Raw genomic sequence first — 14,334 nt, forward strand, 5'->3', positions numbered from 1 at the left:
TCACCCCAAAAAGAAACTCCATATCCAGGACCAGTCACTCCTCTTTCCCCATTGCCCCTCAGCTCCTGGCAACCACTAATCTATTTTCTGTCTGTATGGATTTGCCTATTCTGGACATTCCATATAAATGGAAGCATGTAGTATATGACCTTTTGTGCTTGGCTTTCTGCACTCACCATAGTGTTTTCAAGGTTCATCCATGTTGTAGCATGAATAAGTACTTCATTCCTTTTAATTAATGAATAATAGCCCATCATATGGATGACCACATTTTATCTGTTCACCAGTTGATGGACACCGAAATTGTTTCCACTTTTGAGCTATAATGAATAATGCTGCTATTTCGTTTGTGTGCATGTGTGTATATGTGTGTGTGTGTCTGTCTGTGTGTGTGTGAACATATGATTTCAATTCTCTTGGGCATATACCTAGGGGTAGAATTGCTGGGTTATATGGTGACTCTATGTTGAACATTTTGAAGAACTGCCAAACTATTTCCAAAACAGTTGCACCATTTTACATTCCCACCAGCACTTTATGAGGGTTCCAATTTCTCCACATCCCTGTTAACACTTCTTATTGTCTGTTTTGCCAAGTGGATGTGAAGTGGTGCCTCACTGTGGTTTTGATTTACATTTTCCTAATGACTAATGATGTTGAGCATCATTTTATGTACTTATTGGCCATTTGTACATTTTCTTTGGGGACACCAAAAGAATCTTAAATCCTTTGCCTATTTTCTAATTGGGTAATTTATCTTCATATCATTGAGCTTTTCAGTCTTTTTCCTCTGAATTATTTTTCTAGAGATTATAGAAAAGGACACTGAGTTCTACTTAGTTCAGTCCCGGTTTTGAGAATGAAGCATAATTTTTTCGATTTGGATAATGATAAGGTTGAAAATATTTATCGAGCACTTATTTTGTGCCAGGCATTCTGAAACCTTTATTAACTTACTGCGAAAGGGAGAGCTATTGCTTGGGCCACATATTTCTTCCTTGGATGCTCATCAAGATCAGCAAAGATTTCTTAAGGAAGAACTCATGTGTTCCTTTGTCTCCTGAGACCGGGAAATGCCCCATTCCCTGCTTCCTGCCATGGGAGCAGAGCTAACAGAGAAGATGCATCCATTGGCAGGTAACCTCCCGCCATGTTTTAGCTGTCTGTAATAAACTAGTCAGTCACTGCTAGACTCAGGACGGGTGCTTTGTAGCTCTGTTTTGAACACCTGAAGTTAAGACTGCCCATGTTTCCTGCAAATACACACAAGAAAATCCTTTACAATTGGGTCTCCATCCTTTCTTGGTATATAAAACATGGACAATGCTCATCAAGGTGACAAAGGAAGAAACCCCACAAATCAATCTATAGAAGAATACGCAGCAAGGCAATGGATTCATTGTCTTAGACTAATTGTAGGAAAGTCAGCTCGGTTAAAGGGCAGAGGCACTGGAGGTGAGGGAGGCTGCAGGGAGGAGTACAGGAGACAAACTGAGAAGGCTCCTCCTCAAACATAAATCATAAAGGGCAGAGCAAAGGCGAGAACAGGCATTTTCTTCACCAGCCCTAACCTAGTATGAAAATTAGTCGAGTTCTAAGTTTTATCCTCTTCGGTAATATATTTCTAGAACATTTATTTCTTTTTCTTCCTACATCCCTCTCCCCTTAAAAATCAAGCAAAACAACAAGAAAACAAAATTGGGGGTTTGAGGTAGTAGAACACAACCCAAATCTTCACTTTCAATATCATGACTTCCCGGTTTCCAGAAATAACCCTTTTCTTTCATACCCAAGTTCTGAGATGTCAGTTAACAAATCTAACATGCCAAGGATGCCAACTCCAGGTAATCAGTGGATTTGAATTATTGTCTATAACTCTAGCTGTTAGTGTTTCAAATGGTGGAACCCCAGGCAGACTCGGTAGGACAGAACCTCTTACCAAGATGGCCACTAGCCAATCCACTTTCAGCCAAGATGGTTCTGAGTGGGAACTTCCAGGGTCTTAGCGTACTTTCATTTATGTGAACCAGTTCACCTTAGATCAAGCCTAAACAAAGGCTCCTGGCATAGTTTCACAGAATCAAATCCAAACCTCAAAATCCTTTAACCTCATGGCCTCCTGGAATTTTTCCAAGGGTTCCCCTGGAAGAACTCTCACGTTGAGAACTTTCCTCTTGGAGATCTCACACACAGCTCTGGAGAGCCATGGAAAGAGCAGGACGGTGTTGTGGGCTGAACTGCATTTCCCCCAAATTTATATGTAGAAGCCTTAGCCCCTAGAATCCCAGAACACAGCTGCATTTGGAGATAGGGCCTTTAAGGAGGTGATTAAGCTAAAATGAGGCCGTTAGGGTGGGCTCTAATCCAGTCTGACTGGCGTCCTTATAAGAAGAGGAAATTTAGACACACAGAGAGACCCCAGGGATGCCCGTGCACAGAGAAAAGACCATGTGAGGGTGTACATAGTGAGAAGGCACTGTCTGTAAGCTGAGGAGAGAAGCCTTAGAAGAAACCACCCCTGCCATCACCTTGATCTTGGACTTCTAGCCTCTAGAAGTGTGAGAAAATCAATTTCTGATGTGTAAGCCACTTGGTCTGTGGTATTTTGTTGTGGCAGCCCTAGCAAACTAATACAACGAGGGGCCCCCAGGGAAGGATGGCCCTGGGGTCTCTTCTTCGGTACAGCCACTCACCCTGTAGTAGTCAGTGCTGTATACGTCCCGGGACATGCCGAAGTCCCCGATCTTCACCAGGAGGTTCTCGCCCACCAGGCAGTTCCGGGTGGCCAGGTCTCGGTGCACGAAGTGCTGGGACGCCAGGTAGACCATGCCCGCAGCGATCTGCTGGGCGATGTGCAGCATCTGCGACTGCGTCAGCTCCGTCGGCGGGTTGCCCTCGGCCATCAGCATGGCGTCAGGTCCGTGCGCCCTGGGGAGAACACAGAAGGCCTTGCTGGAGCCTCAGCTCTTTGCCTTGAGGGTCCCTTTGCCCCACATCAGCTGCTGGTACGGAAAGATGCTGCCTGACTTAGCAAAAGAGGAGGGAAGGATGCTCCACCCACAGTTTTATCTCTAAAGCCTCCAGAGCACCTAGGCTTTATTTCCCAGAAAGTCTAGCATTTCCAGGGCCAGTGGGCCTGAATAAGTGCCCCCCTCGACACACAGACAGGTTCACATTTTAGGGTTCTGGAACTATGCTGGGGTCAGGCACTGGCTAGATCCCGAGACCCTGAAAAGCAGTGGGTGGACAAAGCAAAAAACAAGCAAACAAAAAAACCCAAATCAAAATAAAACACTGGGGGAAGAGTTTGGCTCTCCTGGAGTGAAGGGTCACTGCACCCCAGCAGGAGCCCCAACTCTGTCCTCCCAGCCACATGCTGCAGCAGAGGGCCCTCACTCTCTCCAGAGTGCAGCTCTGCTCTCCCCTACTCCACCTGCTCTGTGGCCCAACATGGCTTCAAGCTGCCCATGTTATCCCCAAGCCCAACTCAGCAGAATCCCAGGGCATCCTCATCCCGGACATTCGTTCCCAGTGAAAAATACCATCTCCTTTGGCCCACCCCTACCCCTGACCTCCAGCTCAACACATGTCCTGGGCACCACATGGAAGAGCTTTTTGAATCACAACACATTTATTCTTTTACTGGGGCAAGTCTTATTCCCCACACTATGGCAGGGGGCAGGGGGGAGCGGTGAAGTATGGTGTCTTATACCTTCTTTATCTTCTGTTTTACACACCCAGCCTTTTCCCAGCTATGTGACAACTTAAGGCATCTTAACCCTGGCATGTGCTTCAGGGAGGGGAGGGTCCCAGTCTTAGGATGCCATCATGAACCGCTCCCACCCCCCTTTCCGCATTCCCCACCCGGAACCCTGCTGGGCCAACTGGAGTCACTGCCCCTGACGGCCTGAGGGGTGCTGCAGGGCAAGGAGTAAAGGTATCCTTTGCTGCTGGACCTGCCAGGGCAGGAGTCAAAGGGCTTCTGTCTCCCAAAGGGAAACAAGGGAGAAGATCTCCTTCAGGACAGTTGGAAGCACTTAAAACAAACATAGAGGATTCTAAATTTTAGAATTTAAAGTGGGTGACCCCACCTATGGGGGTCCAGAGCTATATGAGTATTTGAAAATAAGAGAGCCAGAATTACCCAAGACCATCCAGCTCATTTTGCCCCTCCTCCGACCCACCAGCCCCATAGCCCCTCCCATCGTGGCTCCAGCCACAGTGGTTCCCAAAACACGCTGTCACCAGATCATTCATTCTTGCATTTTCAGAGAACAGCACTGGACAAGGAGGTGGGGAGTTTCCCAGTCCTCGCAGTGTCCAGCCCCATGATCTGGGGAAGACTTTCAACTTGTCCAGTCTGGAATTTCCCCATTAGGCAAAAATCCATAGGGGTATTATGTTGGGTGATCATTTAGGTTCCTTTTATCTCTGAATATCTGGATTTAACCATTCCTGTTTTTGTACAAGGCAAGTCCTAACACATTTATTTCACCTCCGTTCAAACTACAGCCCCGACTGCCAATGGTCACACGGAGGAGAATACGGGAAAAGCTTCAGGCTCTCTCCAGCTCAGAATCTCCCTCTGGAGTAAGAAGTCTTGCAGTGCAGCGGCCAAGGCTCTGGGTTATCAGAACTGAATGTGATCTCCTTCTAACATGCTAGCTGTGAGCTCAGGTAGGCTACAGAACGTCTCTGGGCCTGTTTCCTCATTCTGTAAAGTGGGGATACTGACTACACCTTCCTAATAATATTACACTAACAGGGGATACTTGAGACTCTGCTTGTATGGTGCTTTGTAGACTTTCATTGGAAAGCTGGAGAGAAAGGCTTTGCAAACAAAGTTTTCTTTAAAAAAAGAAATGGGGCTTCCCTGGTGGCGCAGTGGTTAGGAATCCGCCTGCCAATGCAGGGAACACGGGTTCGTGCCCCGGTCCGGGATGATCCCACATGCCGCGGAGCGGCTAGGCCCGTGAGCCACAACTACTGAGCCTGCGCGTCTGGAGCCTGTGCTCCACAACAAGAGAGGCCGCAACAGTGAGAGGCCCGCGCACCGCGATGAAGAGTGGCCCCCGCTTGCCACAACTAGAGAAAGCCCTCGCACAGAAACGAAGACCCAACACAGCCAAAAATAAATAAATAAATAAATTTATAAAAAAAAAAAAAAAAGAAATGGATGGTGATACGAAAACACAAGTCATCATCTGTGCATTTCTTTTTGTGGTTGGCCTGTGATGGGGCTCTCAGGGTCGGCCCCGCCCACCTCACTAAAGGTCACTCAAGCCCAACCCTTCCTAGCACTGAAGGGGCAGGGGAAAGTGACAGTGTTTTCACTCGTCGTAGGAGACACCAGGAAAAGGACCTAGGGATGCACATAAATTATGGGAAATCCTGAAACAAGCAGAGAATATAGGCCAGGATGAAATCTTCATAGATTTAGTTCAAAGAGTGAAATAAGTTGTTAATTTTTCACAGCCTTATTTCAGCTCCAGAAATCCAGACTCCTCTAAGAATCTGTCTGTTGCAAAGACTCCAGGAAAGAGGAAAAGTTAGAGGCCAAGCACAAAAGGCCACCTCTGTGCAAAGCCCCCATCTGCCAGCTTTCCACTCTGCAGCACCGGAAAGCTGGCACCCTCCAGGGCCCTCTGCACTCCACCTCCTTCCCTGTGGGTTGGGGCAAGCTCCTGCATTTTTTTTTTTTTAATCTTTATTGGAGTATAATTTCTTTACAATGGTGTGTTAGTCTCTGCTTTATAACAAAGTGAATCATCTATACGTATACATATATCCCCATATCTCCTCCCTCTTGCATCTCCTTCCCACCCTCCCTATCCCACCCCTCTAGGTGGTCACAAAGCACCGAGCTGATCTCCCTGTGCTATGCGGCTGCTTCCCACTAGCTATCTATTTTACGTTTGGTAGTGTATATATGTCCATGCCACTCTCTCACTTTGTCCCAGCTTACCCTTCCCCCTCCCCATATCCTCAAGTCCATTCTCTAGTAGGTCTGTGTCTTTATTCCCGTCTTACCACTAGGTTCTTCATGACCTTTTTAACCAGCCGTTTCTCCTGCTTGGTTCTGGGTATTTGAACAAGGCTCCTTTTAATAGAAGAAGCCTTTGAATGCTTTGCTTGAGCAGTAAGTCCTGCTGTAAAAACAGGGCAGGCGAGTCTTCTAAACAAGTTCTTAAGAGGAGTATAAACAACGTTGACAACAGCCCTTTGCTTCACTCCACAGGTTACCCCGCAGCTCTTGGAAATAAAAACATATTTCACCTCTTCCAGGAGAACACGCCTTAAGAGGGGAAAGCACCACCGGTGCCCTGGCTCGGGGAGCAGGTAGTAGCGTCAGCGGGATTCTGACGAGGGAGGTTGCCCACCCTGCCTTGTTCGGCCTGTTGCCTCCCCCAATGGGGGTGACGGCAGCACTTAGCCACACTCTTCTGGCTCCAGAATTCTACAGGACACTGCTTTCCTTCTGGTTTTTTAATGGCCACTTCAAGAGGAAGTACTGACATGGTTAAGACTATGGGTTTTGCAGCCCTGGCTATGGGTTTGAATCTCAACTCTGTCACTCACTAGCTGCTTGACTCACTTTCTTCAACTGTAATATGGAAATGATGGTAATAATAGCTTACTATGTTGATACATTTAAAACATTTACAATGCTTAGAAAGGCTCAATAAATAAATAGCTTTTTTTTTTTTCTTGGCCTCACCACGCAGCTTGCGGGACCTTACTTCCCAGATCAGGGATCAAACCCTGGGCCCCGGCAGTGAAAGCGCTGAGTCCTAACTACTGGACCACCAGGGAATTCCCAATAAATAGCTGTTATTGCTTGAAAAAAAAAAGCTGTCTCTATCTTCCCCTCATTGGAAGGGAATTCAGGAGAATTCTAAGGGGAAAATTGTCATCTCCTTGAAAGCAAGGACCATGCTTGACTCTTCATCTCCCAGCCAACCGAGCATAGGGCCTGGCCATGTTGGTCCTCAATGTGTGGCTTTTGGATGAGTAAAAAGGGTGGGAGGATAATTGTAGACATCTGTCTTTATAGGGCAGTTCCAATGACACTTGGGGACACATTCATGGCAGTGTAAGGGCTGGGTTCCCTTCCAGAAAGAGAGGACAGACTGTAGTTCACAGCACATCCCTGGACCTGAGAACCTGATTCTTGGCATGGAAAACCTCTTGTTCCCAGAGTCCAGCAGATTCTGAAATGGAGCAGAGGAGATTTTCAAGAGCTCCATGCCCTGTGCAAGCTGCCAAAGGAGAACTAGGTGCCTGCTCCTTCTGGAAGGCAGGAAGGAGAGCAAGGGATGGAACTGAAAGTGAAAGGATCAACACACACACACACACACACACACACACACACACACACACACACACACACACGGAGTCTGAGCTCACAGAGGCATTTAATTGTATCCAGGTGAGTACATTTGAATTTATTATGCTACAGTTTTCGGAAAGTACCATTTTAAGTTAGGAACATATCCTAAAACATGGGAACAAAGGAAATTAGCTCTATAAGCAGCAGACCTCAACCAAATTCAGCTTCTTTTCTTCCTTTCACATTAGATCTGTCAAGATAATGGGCAAAAGCTCCCATCATCCTCTCTCCTATCACCTGTGCACATGTATTCACGAGGCTAGGGATGGTCAAAATGATCCGGACTGTACAAACCATGGGATGACATTTCTAAACACGGCAGTACTCTCTCACCCTTCCACTGTTCTCTCAGCAATTGACTTATTCCTTAAACTGTACAGTTCCTGAACCTTCCAGGGGCTGCATGAAGCTACTGGTGCTGATTTCTGTGGAAAGCTCTCTTCAGTGCCCGTAGAAACTAGAGGAGGACAGAGCAGTCTAGGTACTGCTGTAACGCAAAAGACGTCACTTCCCCGGGATTATGGAGGCCTCAGCCAAAATAAAGAGGAAAATGTGTCAGAGAAGAAGGGTTGTGGGGACAACATCTATCGATTACCTGCCATCACAATAGTCCTGACACTAGGCCTTGAAATGGGTGTTATCACACCCCTTTTACAGGTGAGGAAACTGAGGCCAGTGAGGAACATCTTTCTTATTTCTCCTAAATTATACTAATCTTTCAAAGATTAGTTCTATTTTAAAGAAAACAGTATGCTAGAGCCAGATGTGACTTTAAGAGGATCTAACTCAGACCCACCTGAGAGTTGAGGTGGCCAAGGTGGTGTGGCTTGGGACCCACCCAAGGGACCCAAGCAGCTGATGCTGAATAGGAGGGAGAACCCGGGTCTCCCAGCCCTCACTACTGGGACCTCTTACTCTTTCCATTGTTCGAGATCATAAATGTGCGGCTTCCATCGTGCCTCTGCTTAATGCAAATGAAAGCATCGCTTGTTTTCCTTCACCAAGGAGGGTCTGGATCAGCACATTTCTTCTCTCCCCTGGTAGATACAGTATGAGAACACTCACTATGGGCTCCAGCAGGGTGACCACCAGCTTCCTCTGTCTCTCTCATCAAATTCAGCTCTCCTTTCGATTTCTCTCAGCTGGTGTATGAGTAGAAATCATTACTAGCAGAATTCAAGCTTCTGCTTTTTGAAAACTTCCTACTTGCTCCTATGCTACGAGCTTTCTATTTATTCTAATTCAGCCCTCATGCCTACCCTGCTGGCTCAATATTATCATCAGAACAGCTAAGAGACTTGCCCAAGTTCATTCAGCTAATAAATGCCAGAGCTGAGATTCAACTCCAGCTGAACATGCTGCCTGGATCATTACTATCTCCTCGAGAGACGCTGCACTGCGATCCCTTTTACTTCGCACGTTGTCCTCACTGTTTCAAAGCAGCGCCGCCCACCAGCGCACCCCACCCCCGGTTATGCACATTCTAAACTGTCTCTCACTTGCTCTATCCCGTGGTCCCTCGCAGGCCCCCGCACCCATCACCCCAAGGAAGGGACTTCCTGAGAACCCACGGCTGAACCAAAACCCAATTAGGCCAATGCTAGAAATCCAAGTTACAATGCTATTTAACAACCCAACGACTCCCTCTTATCCTCAACATTTTCCCTTTCCTCGCTTTGCTGCCTTCCAGTTTTCCCCGCTGGTCACAAAACCCCTCATGTCGAAGCTGACCATCTTTTTCTGACCTCCGGGACTCAATAAGGCCCCAATGCTCAGTCTTCAATGGTCCTGTCCAATATCGTTTTACCTCCTTTCTCCTAGATGTTTTGCTCTTTCGATTCTGTTCTTTTCACTCAATCCTCTGACCGACTGACTTCCTGGTTCTTCTTTCCGTCTTCAGAGTAAAGTCCAAATGCTCACCTTTCCAGCCGTGACTCCTCCTACCCCCTTTCTACCTCCCCTTGCCCTGGTTTCTTGTGTTGTCTGGCATCTCCAGACTCTCCACTCTCACCAGACCAGACCTTTCCCTGTGACACCTGGGTGCCTGAACTCTTGCTGTTTCCTTCGCCCGAATAACATTCTTCCCTTATCCACCTGGCAAACTCCCACAGAGCCTAAGGCCCATCTCAAAGGCACATGTCACGTACCATTTAATAAACCAATGCTCAATAAACACAGGTGAAATAGAGTGGAATCATTAGTATCACATTATGTGGAGTTTGTTGATTCAGGAAAAGGAGCAATGCAGTGGCCTCAGGTTCTTTCTCTGTAGTAGGCATTGATGTTGTCACCAGGACAGGCTGTTCCAGAGAAAGGTCCAAGGGCCCCTTGGTCCTTCCCAGGAAGCCCCCTGTCCTCACCCCCAGGCTGTCTGAAGCTCACCTCCCACGTGGCCCCGGTGCCCCCCATACCTGAGGAACTTGTTGAGGTCCCCGTGCTTCATGTACTCAAAGACCATGATGAGAGGATCACCCTCCACACAGACGCCATAGAACTTGACGATGTGTTCGTGCTGGAGGTTGGTCAGCAGCTCGGCCTCGCGGTGGAAGTCCTTGCGTGCATTGTCACTGGCATCTTTCAGCGTCTGGGGACCAGGGGCAGAGGGGAGAAAACCAACACAGCTTAGACTGAGGGCGTGAGAGGGAAGCTGCGTTGAGAGGAATTCCTTTAGGGGCTTTGAGGTTCCTGGATGGGAAGGGCATTCATCTCATGTATCACACAAAAGATTGAAAACTAGCCTAATTCCTGAGGAAATAATGTTTGTACGAATTACTGAGGAAAAGTTCCTTCTGGGTATGCAAAGGTTTAGTTTATGAAGGATTTACATAGATGTTCTTTCATTAAGTGACAGACATGAACTTTTTATAAGATATTGAATATAGTTCCCTGTGCTATACAGTAGGTCCTTGTTTATCTATTTTATATATAGTAGTGTGTATCTGTATCTGTTAAACCCAAGTTCCCAATTTATCCATCTCCCACCTCCTTTCCCGTTTTGTAACCATAAGTTTGTTTTCTATGTCTGTGAGTCTATTTCTGTTTTGTAAATAAGTTCATTTGTATCATTTTTTAGATTCCACAAATATTTGTCTTTCTCTGTCTGACTTCACTTTGTATGATAATCTCTAGGGCCATCCATATTGCTGCAAATGGCATTATTTCATCCTTTTAAAGGGCTGAGTAATATTCCATTGTACATACGTACCACTTCTTCTTTACCCATTCATCTGTCAATGGACAGTTAGGTTGCTTCCACATCTTGGTTATTGTAAATAGTGCTGCTGTGAACACTGGGGTACATGTGTCTTTTAGAATTAGAGTTTTCTTCTTTTCCAGATATATGCCTAGGAGTGGGATTGCAGGATCATATGGTAATTCTATTTTTAGTTTTTTAAGGAACCTCCATACTGTTCTCCATAGTGGCTGTACCAGTTTACATTCCCACCAACAATGTGAAGGGTTCCCTTTTCTCCATGTCCTCTCCAGCATTTATTATTTGTAGACTTTTTGATGATGGCCATTCTGACTGGTGCAAGGTGCAGACATTAACTTTTTATCACCTTCATCCTTTTTAACCCTGGTCCCAATTACTACCTCGGACATCTCTCCCATTTGGGGGCTGGTTGTACTTTCTAGGCTGCTCTGCACACCTCGCCTCTGCTCATATAACTTTTGTAAAGCTTTATATTATGGAAATATTCAGTAGAGAGACGATCATAATGACCCCTCATGTACCCATCTTCCAGCTTCAACGGTGATCACTTTGCCAGTCTTTACTATGTAAGTTCTCCAAAAAGCCTTCCCCAACTTGTGCCCACACACACTGCTGGCTCAGAAAACATCCTTGCCAGTGAGCTCAAGAAGGCCAGTCATGCTGCCACAAAGACAATGTCCAGGAGCATGCCAGCTGGCCTCTGGTGCCTCTAGTTCTCTGCTCACCCACCACGGTGTCACAGCAGGGCACAGCTGGCATCTGTTGGTGCCACGCACACATGCTGAGCTCCTGTCCTGTGTCAGTCACTGACCAGAGCTGCGGTGACATCAAGAAGACAATGACCCAAACAGGGGCCTCAGACATTCATGAGCAAATAGGGTGATAAATCACAATGATAATTCAAGCTCCAAACACAATGCCTGAATGAACTGGCTCCCCTGTATCTCTGTACAGCTTGATATCTTGACATGCCTGTCTTGAAACTTATGCTTCCACCTTATGAAATGTCTGCAGCTGCCCAAATGACACGGACCATGCCCCCCTGCCCCTGCCCATGTTCATCCCTCTGCCTGGGATGCTGACTCGGCCAGGGTCACTGGTGTTGGAGGTTGAATAATGCCCCTCCCCAAAGGTATCCGCATCCTAATCCCTGTAACTTATGAATATGTTACCTAACATGGCAAAGGGACTTTTTTATAAATTTATTTATTTATTTATTTTTTGGCTGTGTTGGGTCTTTGTTGCTGCATGAGAGCTTTCTCCAGTTGTGGAGAGTGGGGGCTACTCTTTGTTGCAGTGTGCAGGCTTCTCACTGCGGTGGTTTCTCTTGTTGTGGAGCACGGGCTCTAGGTGCTTGGGTTTCAGCAGTTGTGGCACATGGGCTCAGTAGTTGTGGCTCACGGGCTCTAGAGCACAGGATCAGTAGTTGTGGCGCACGGGCTTAATTGCTCCTCGGCATGTGGGATCTTCCTGGACCAGGGCTCGAACCCGCGTCCCCTGCATTGGCAGGCAGATTCTTAACCACTGCGCCACCAGGGAGCAAAAGGGGCTTTGCAGATATGATTAAGGATCTTGATGTGAGGAAATGAGCCTGGATTATTCGAGTGGGACCCAATGTCATCATAAACAAGGGTCCTTATAAGAGACCAGCAGGAGGGGCAAGAGAAAGAAGCTATTAGGATAGAAGCAGAGGTCAGAGAGGAGAGAAGATGCTGTGCTGCTGGCTTTGAAGAAGGAAGAAGAGGCCATGAGCCAAGGAATGTGGGCAGCTCTAAAAGCTGGAAAAGGCAAGAAAACAAACTCTACCCAGACCCTCCAGAAGGAGCCAGGACATCTTGACTTTAACTAAGTAAACTGATTTCAGACTTCTGCCTCCAGAACTGTGAGAGAAATAATTTGCGTTGTTTAGGCCACTGAGTTTGTAGTAGTTTGTTACAGCAACCATAAGAACTAATACACCTGGCTAACACTTAGCAGTCCTCCAAGACTGCACTTGGCCATCACCTTTCTGAGAAACGTTCGCTGACCCCCTCATCATTGTCACATCCCCACGGCCTGGCCTCCCAGGCTAGGTTGGATGACCCTTCTAGGTACACCTCGTACCCACCTCTATCATATTGCCAGCCACAGTACATTCTCACTGCGTGTTTATTTGCTTACCTCTGGTGTATATGGTGAGCTTCTTGACACAGGGACTGTGCCTTCCACCTCTGCACTGCTGGCATTGGGCACGGCGCCAGGCACATGGCAGGTATTCAAGATTTATTTGTGCAATGAGCCAGGGTTTAAACCTGGACCTTTTGATGCGAAGCTAGAACTCCTCCCCTTTGGGTACCATAGTGTGAGGATCTGCCTTTGACTAAAAGGAGAACACAGACTTTGGCTCTGCTCTGGACCTCTCTGAACTCTGATTTTCTCTTCTGTAGGGTGAGGGTAACAATATCATCTACTTCACAGGGTCCCTGGGAGGATTGGATGAGATAGACTAAGTTGAGATGCTGCCCAGGCTCCCTGGTACAGACAGATATTTGGGAGATTTGAATTTGAAACTCCAACCAAGTTGCATTCAATTTGCTCACACTAGGATCCAAGAAGGCCAAAAGGTGCATGGATAAGGCTGGGGGCCAGCCCAAGGCATGAAAGTGCCCCTGAGTCTGCCACTGGTTCCCTCCTGAAATCCCGTGAAGCCTGCAGAATTTTCTCAGAGATCCAGTCTTTTTATGCAGGGGCTCCTCTGAGTCACTGAGATAGCTTATTTCTATGGCCTTGGTCCATCTTTAACAGTGTGTTGGAGAAGGCAAATGAAATTTTCAGGTCATTATCACAAAGCATGAACAAATTCTGCATGTAAATTTTCTTCTCAAGTTTCAGCTATGTAGTGTCGACTCAAGAATGCTAAATTGTGTGTGTGTGTCTGTGTGTCTGTGTGTGTGTGTGTTAGAGAAAGAGGTGGGGGGATGTCAGACAGTGGGGTAGAGTGGGAAAGAAGATAGGATTTTCACTGGGGAGGCACCAAACTGAAAGACTTAACAAGCATTTCATATTTCCATTTCCTCAAAGCAAAATCCTATGGGAAGAGACTCCACTCTTAGTGCAATGTTAAAAACTGTGCTTCAGTAACATTTTTGAATTTAGGAGAGGAGATTTCACTATTCATGGGACAAATGCATTTCACAAACCTGGCCTCATCCTATGTGCCCATCCATTTTTACATGTCAAGTTCTTTTTCTAAATTATAATCCAATTCTATTTTAAGAGATTCAGAAAATATGGCGGTAACGAGTTGGACAAAATCATCTTCTGAATTTGGCACTCGAAGGACAGAATTTTTCTAAGGGTGGAACCATAGCCAGACAGCAATCAGAAGCTGGAAAAATCCTGCTATCAACCCTATTTATAGAATTCATCTCTGTTTTAGCACCATGGCTGATTGTGTCCCTTGGCAATGGACATGAGACGGCAGCATCCCTCACTGACAACTCCCTCCACTGAAGTTTCATTCTGACAGGCGTATTTGCCCCATCACTGAGCATTGCTATTTTCTTATTCCTAGTGTCTGCTTTGTAGCTTCATTTCTTCTTATTCCTGGTGAATTTCCTGACACTCTAAAGATGCCATCCTTTCTGAAGATATTCTCAAGGGAGAGGTCTTATCCTGAGCTGCAGCGAGTTGCTGCCTGGAATACACATTGAGTCAGAGTTGGAAGAGTGGATTAGCATGACATAAAGTC

The 14,334-nt window shown here is 46.5% G+C and overlaps 1 protein-coding gene across 5 annotated transcripts in view; it reads right to left on the reverse strand.

Annotated features, from left to right (window-relative positions):
• NTRK2 (neurotrophic receptor tyrosine kinase 2) overlaps positions 1-14,334 on the reverse strand; it is a 409,783-nt gene that overhangs the window by 101,275 nt on the left and 294,174 nt on the right. For all 5 annotated transcript variants that reach the window (XM_082401158.1, XM_082401155.1, XM_082401159.1 and 2 more), the window contains 2 exons: positions 9,802-9,974; positions 2,694-2,928 (listed from right to left, as the gene is read on the reverse strand). In XM_082401158.1, the coding sequence (XP_082257284.1) occupies positions 2,694-2,928; positions 9,802-9,974 (408 nt within the window). The remainder of the gene's footprint in view (positions 1-2,693; positions 2,929-9,801; positions 9,975-14,334) is intronic.

The sequence above is a fragment of the Balaenoptera borealis genome, assembly GCF_965194805.1.
Source record: "Balaenoptera borealis genome assembly, chromosome: 8".
Classification (NCBI taxonomy): Eukaryota; Metazoa; Chordata; class Mammalia; order Artiodactyla; family Balaenopteridae; genus Balaenoptera; species Balaenoptera borealis.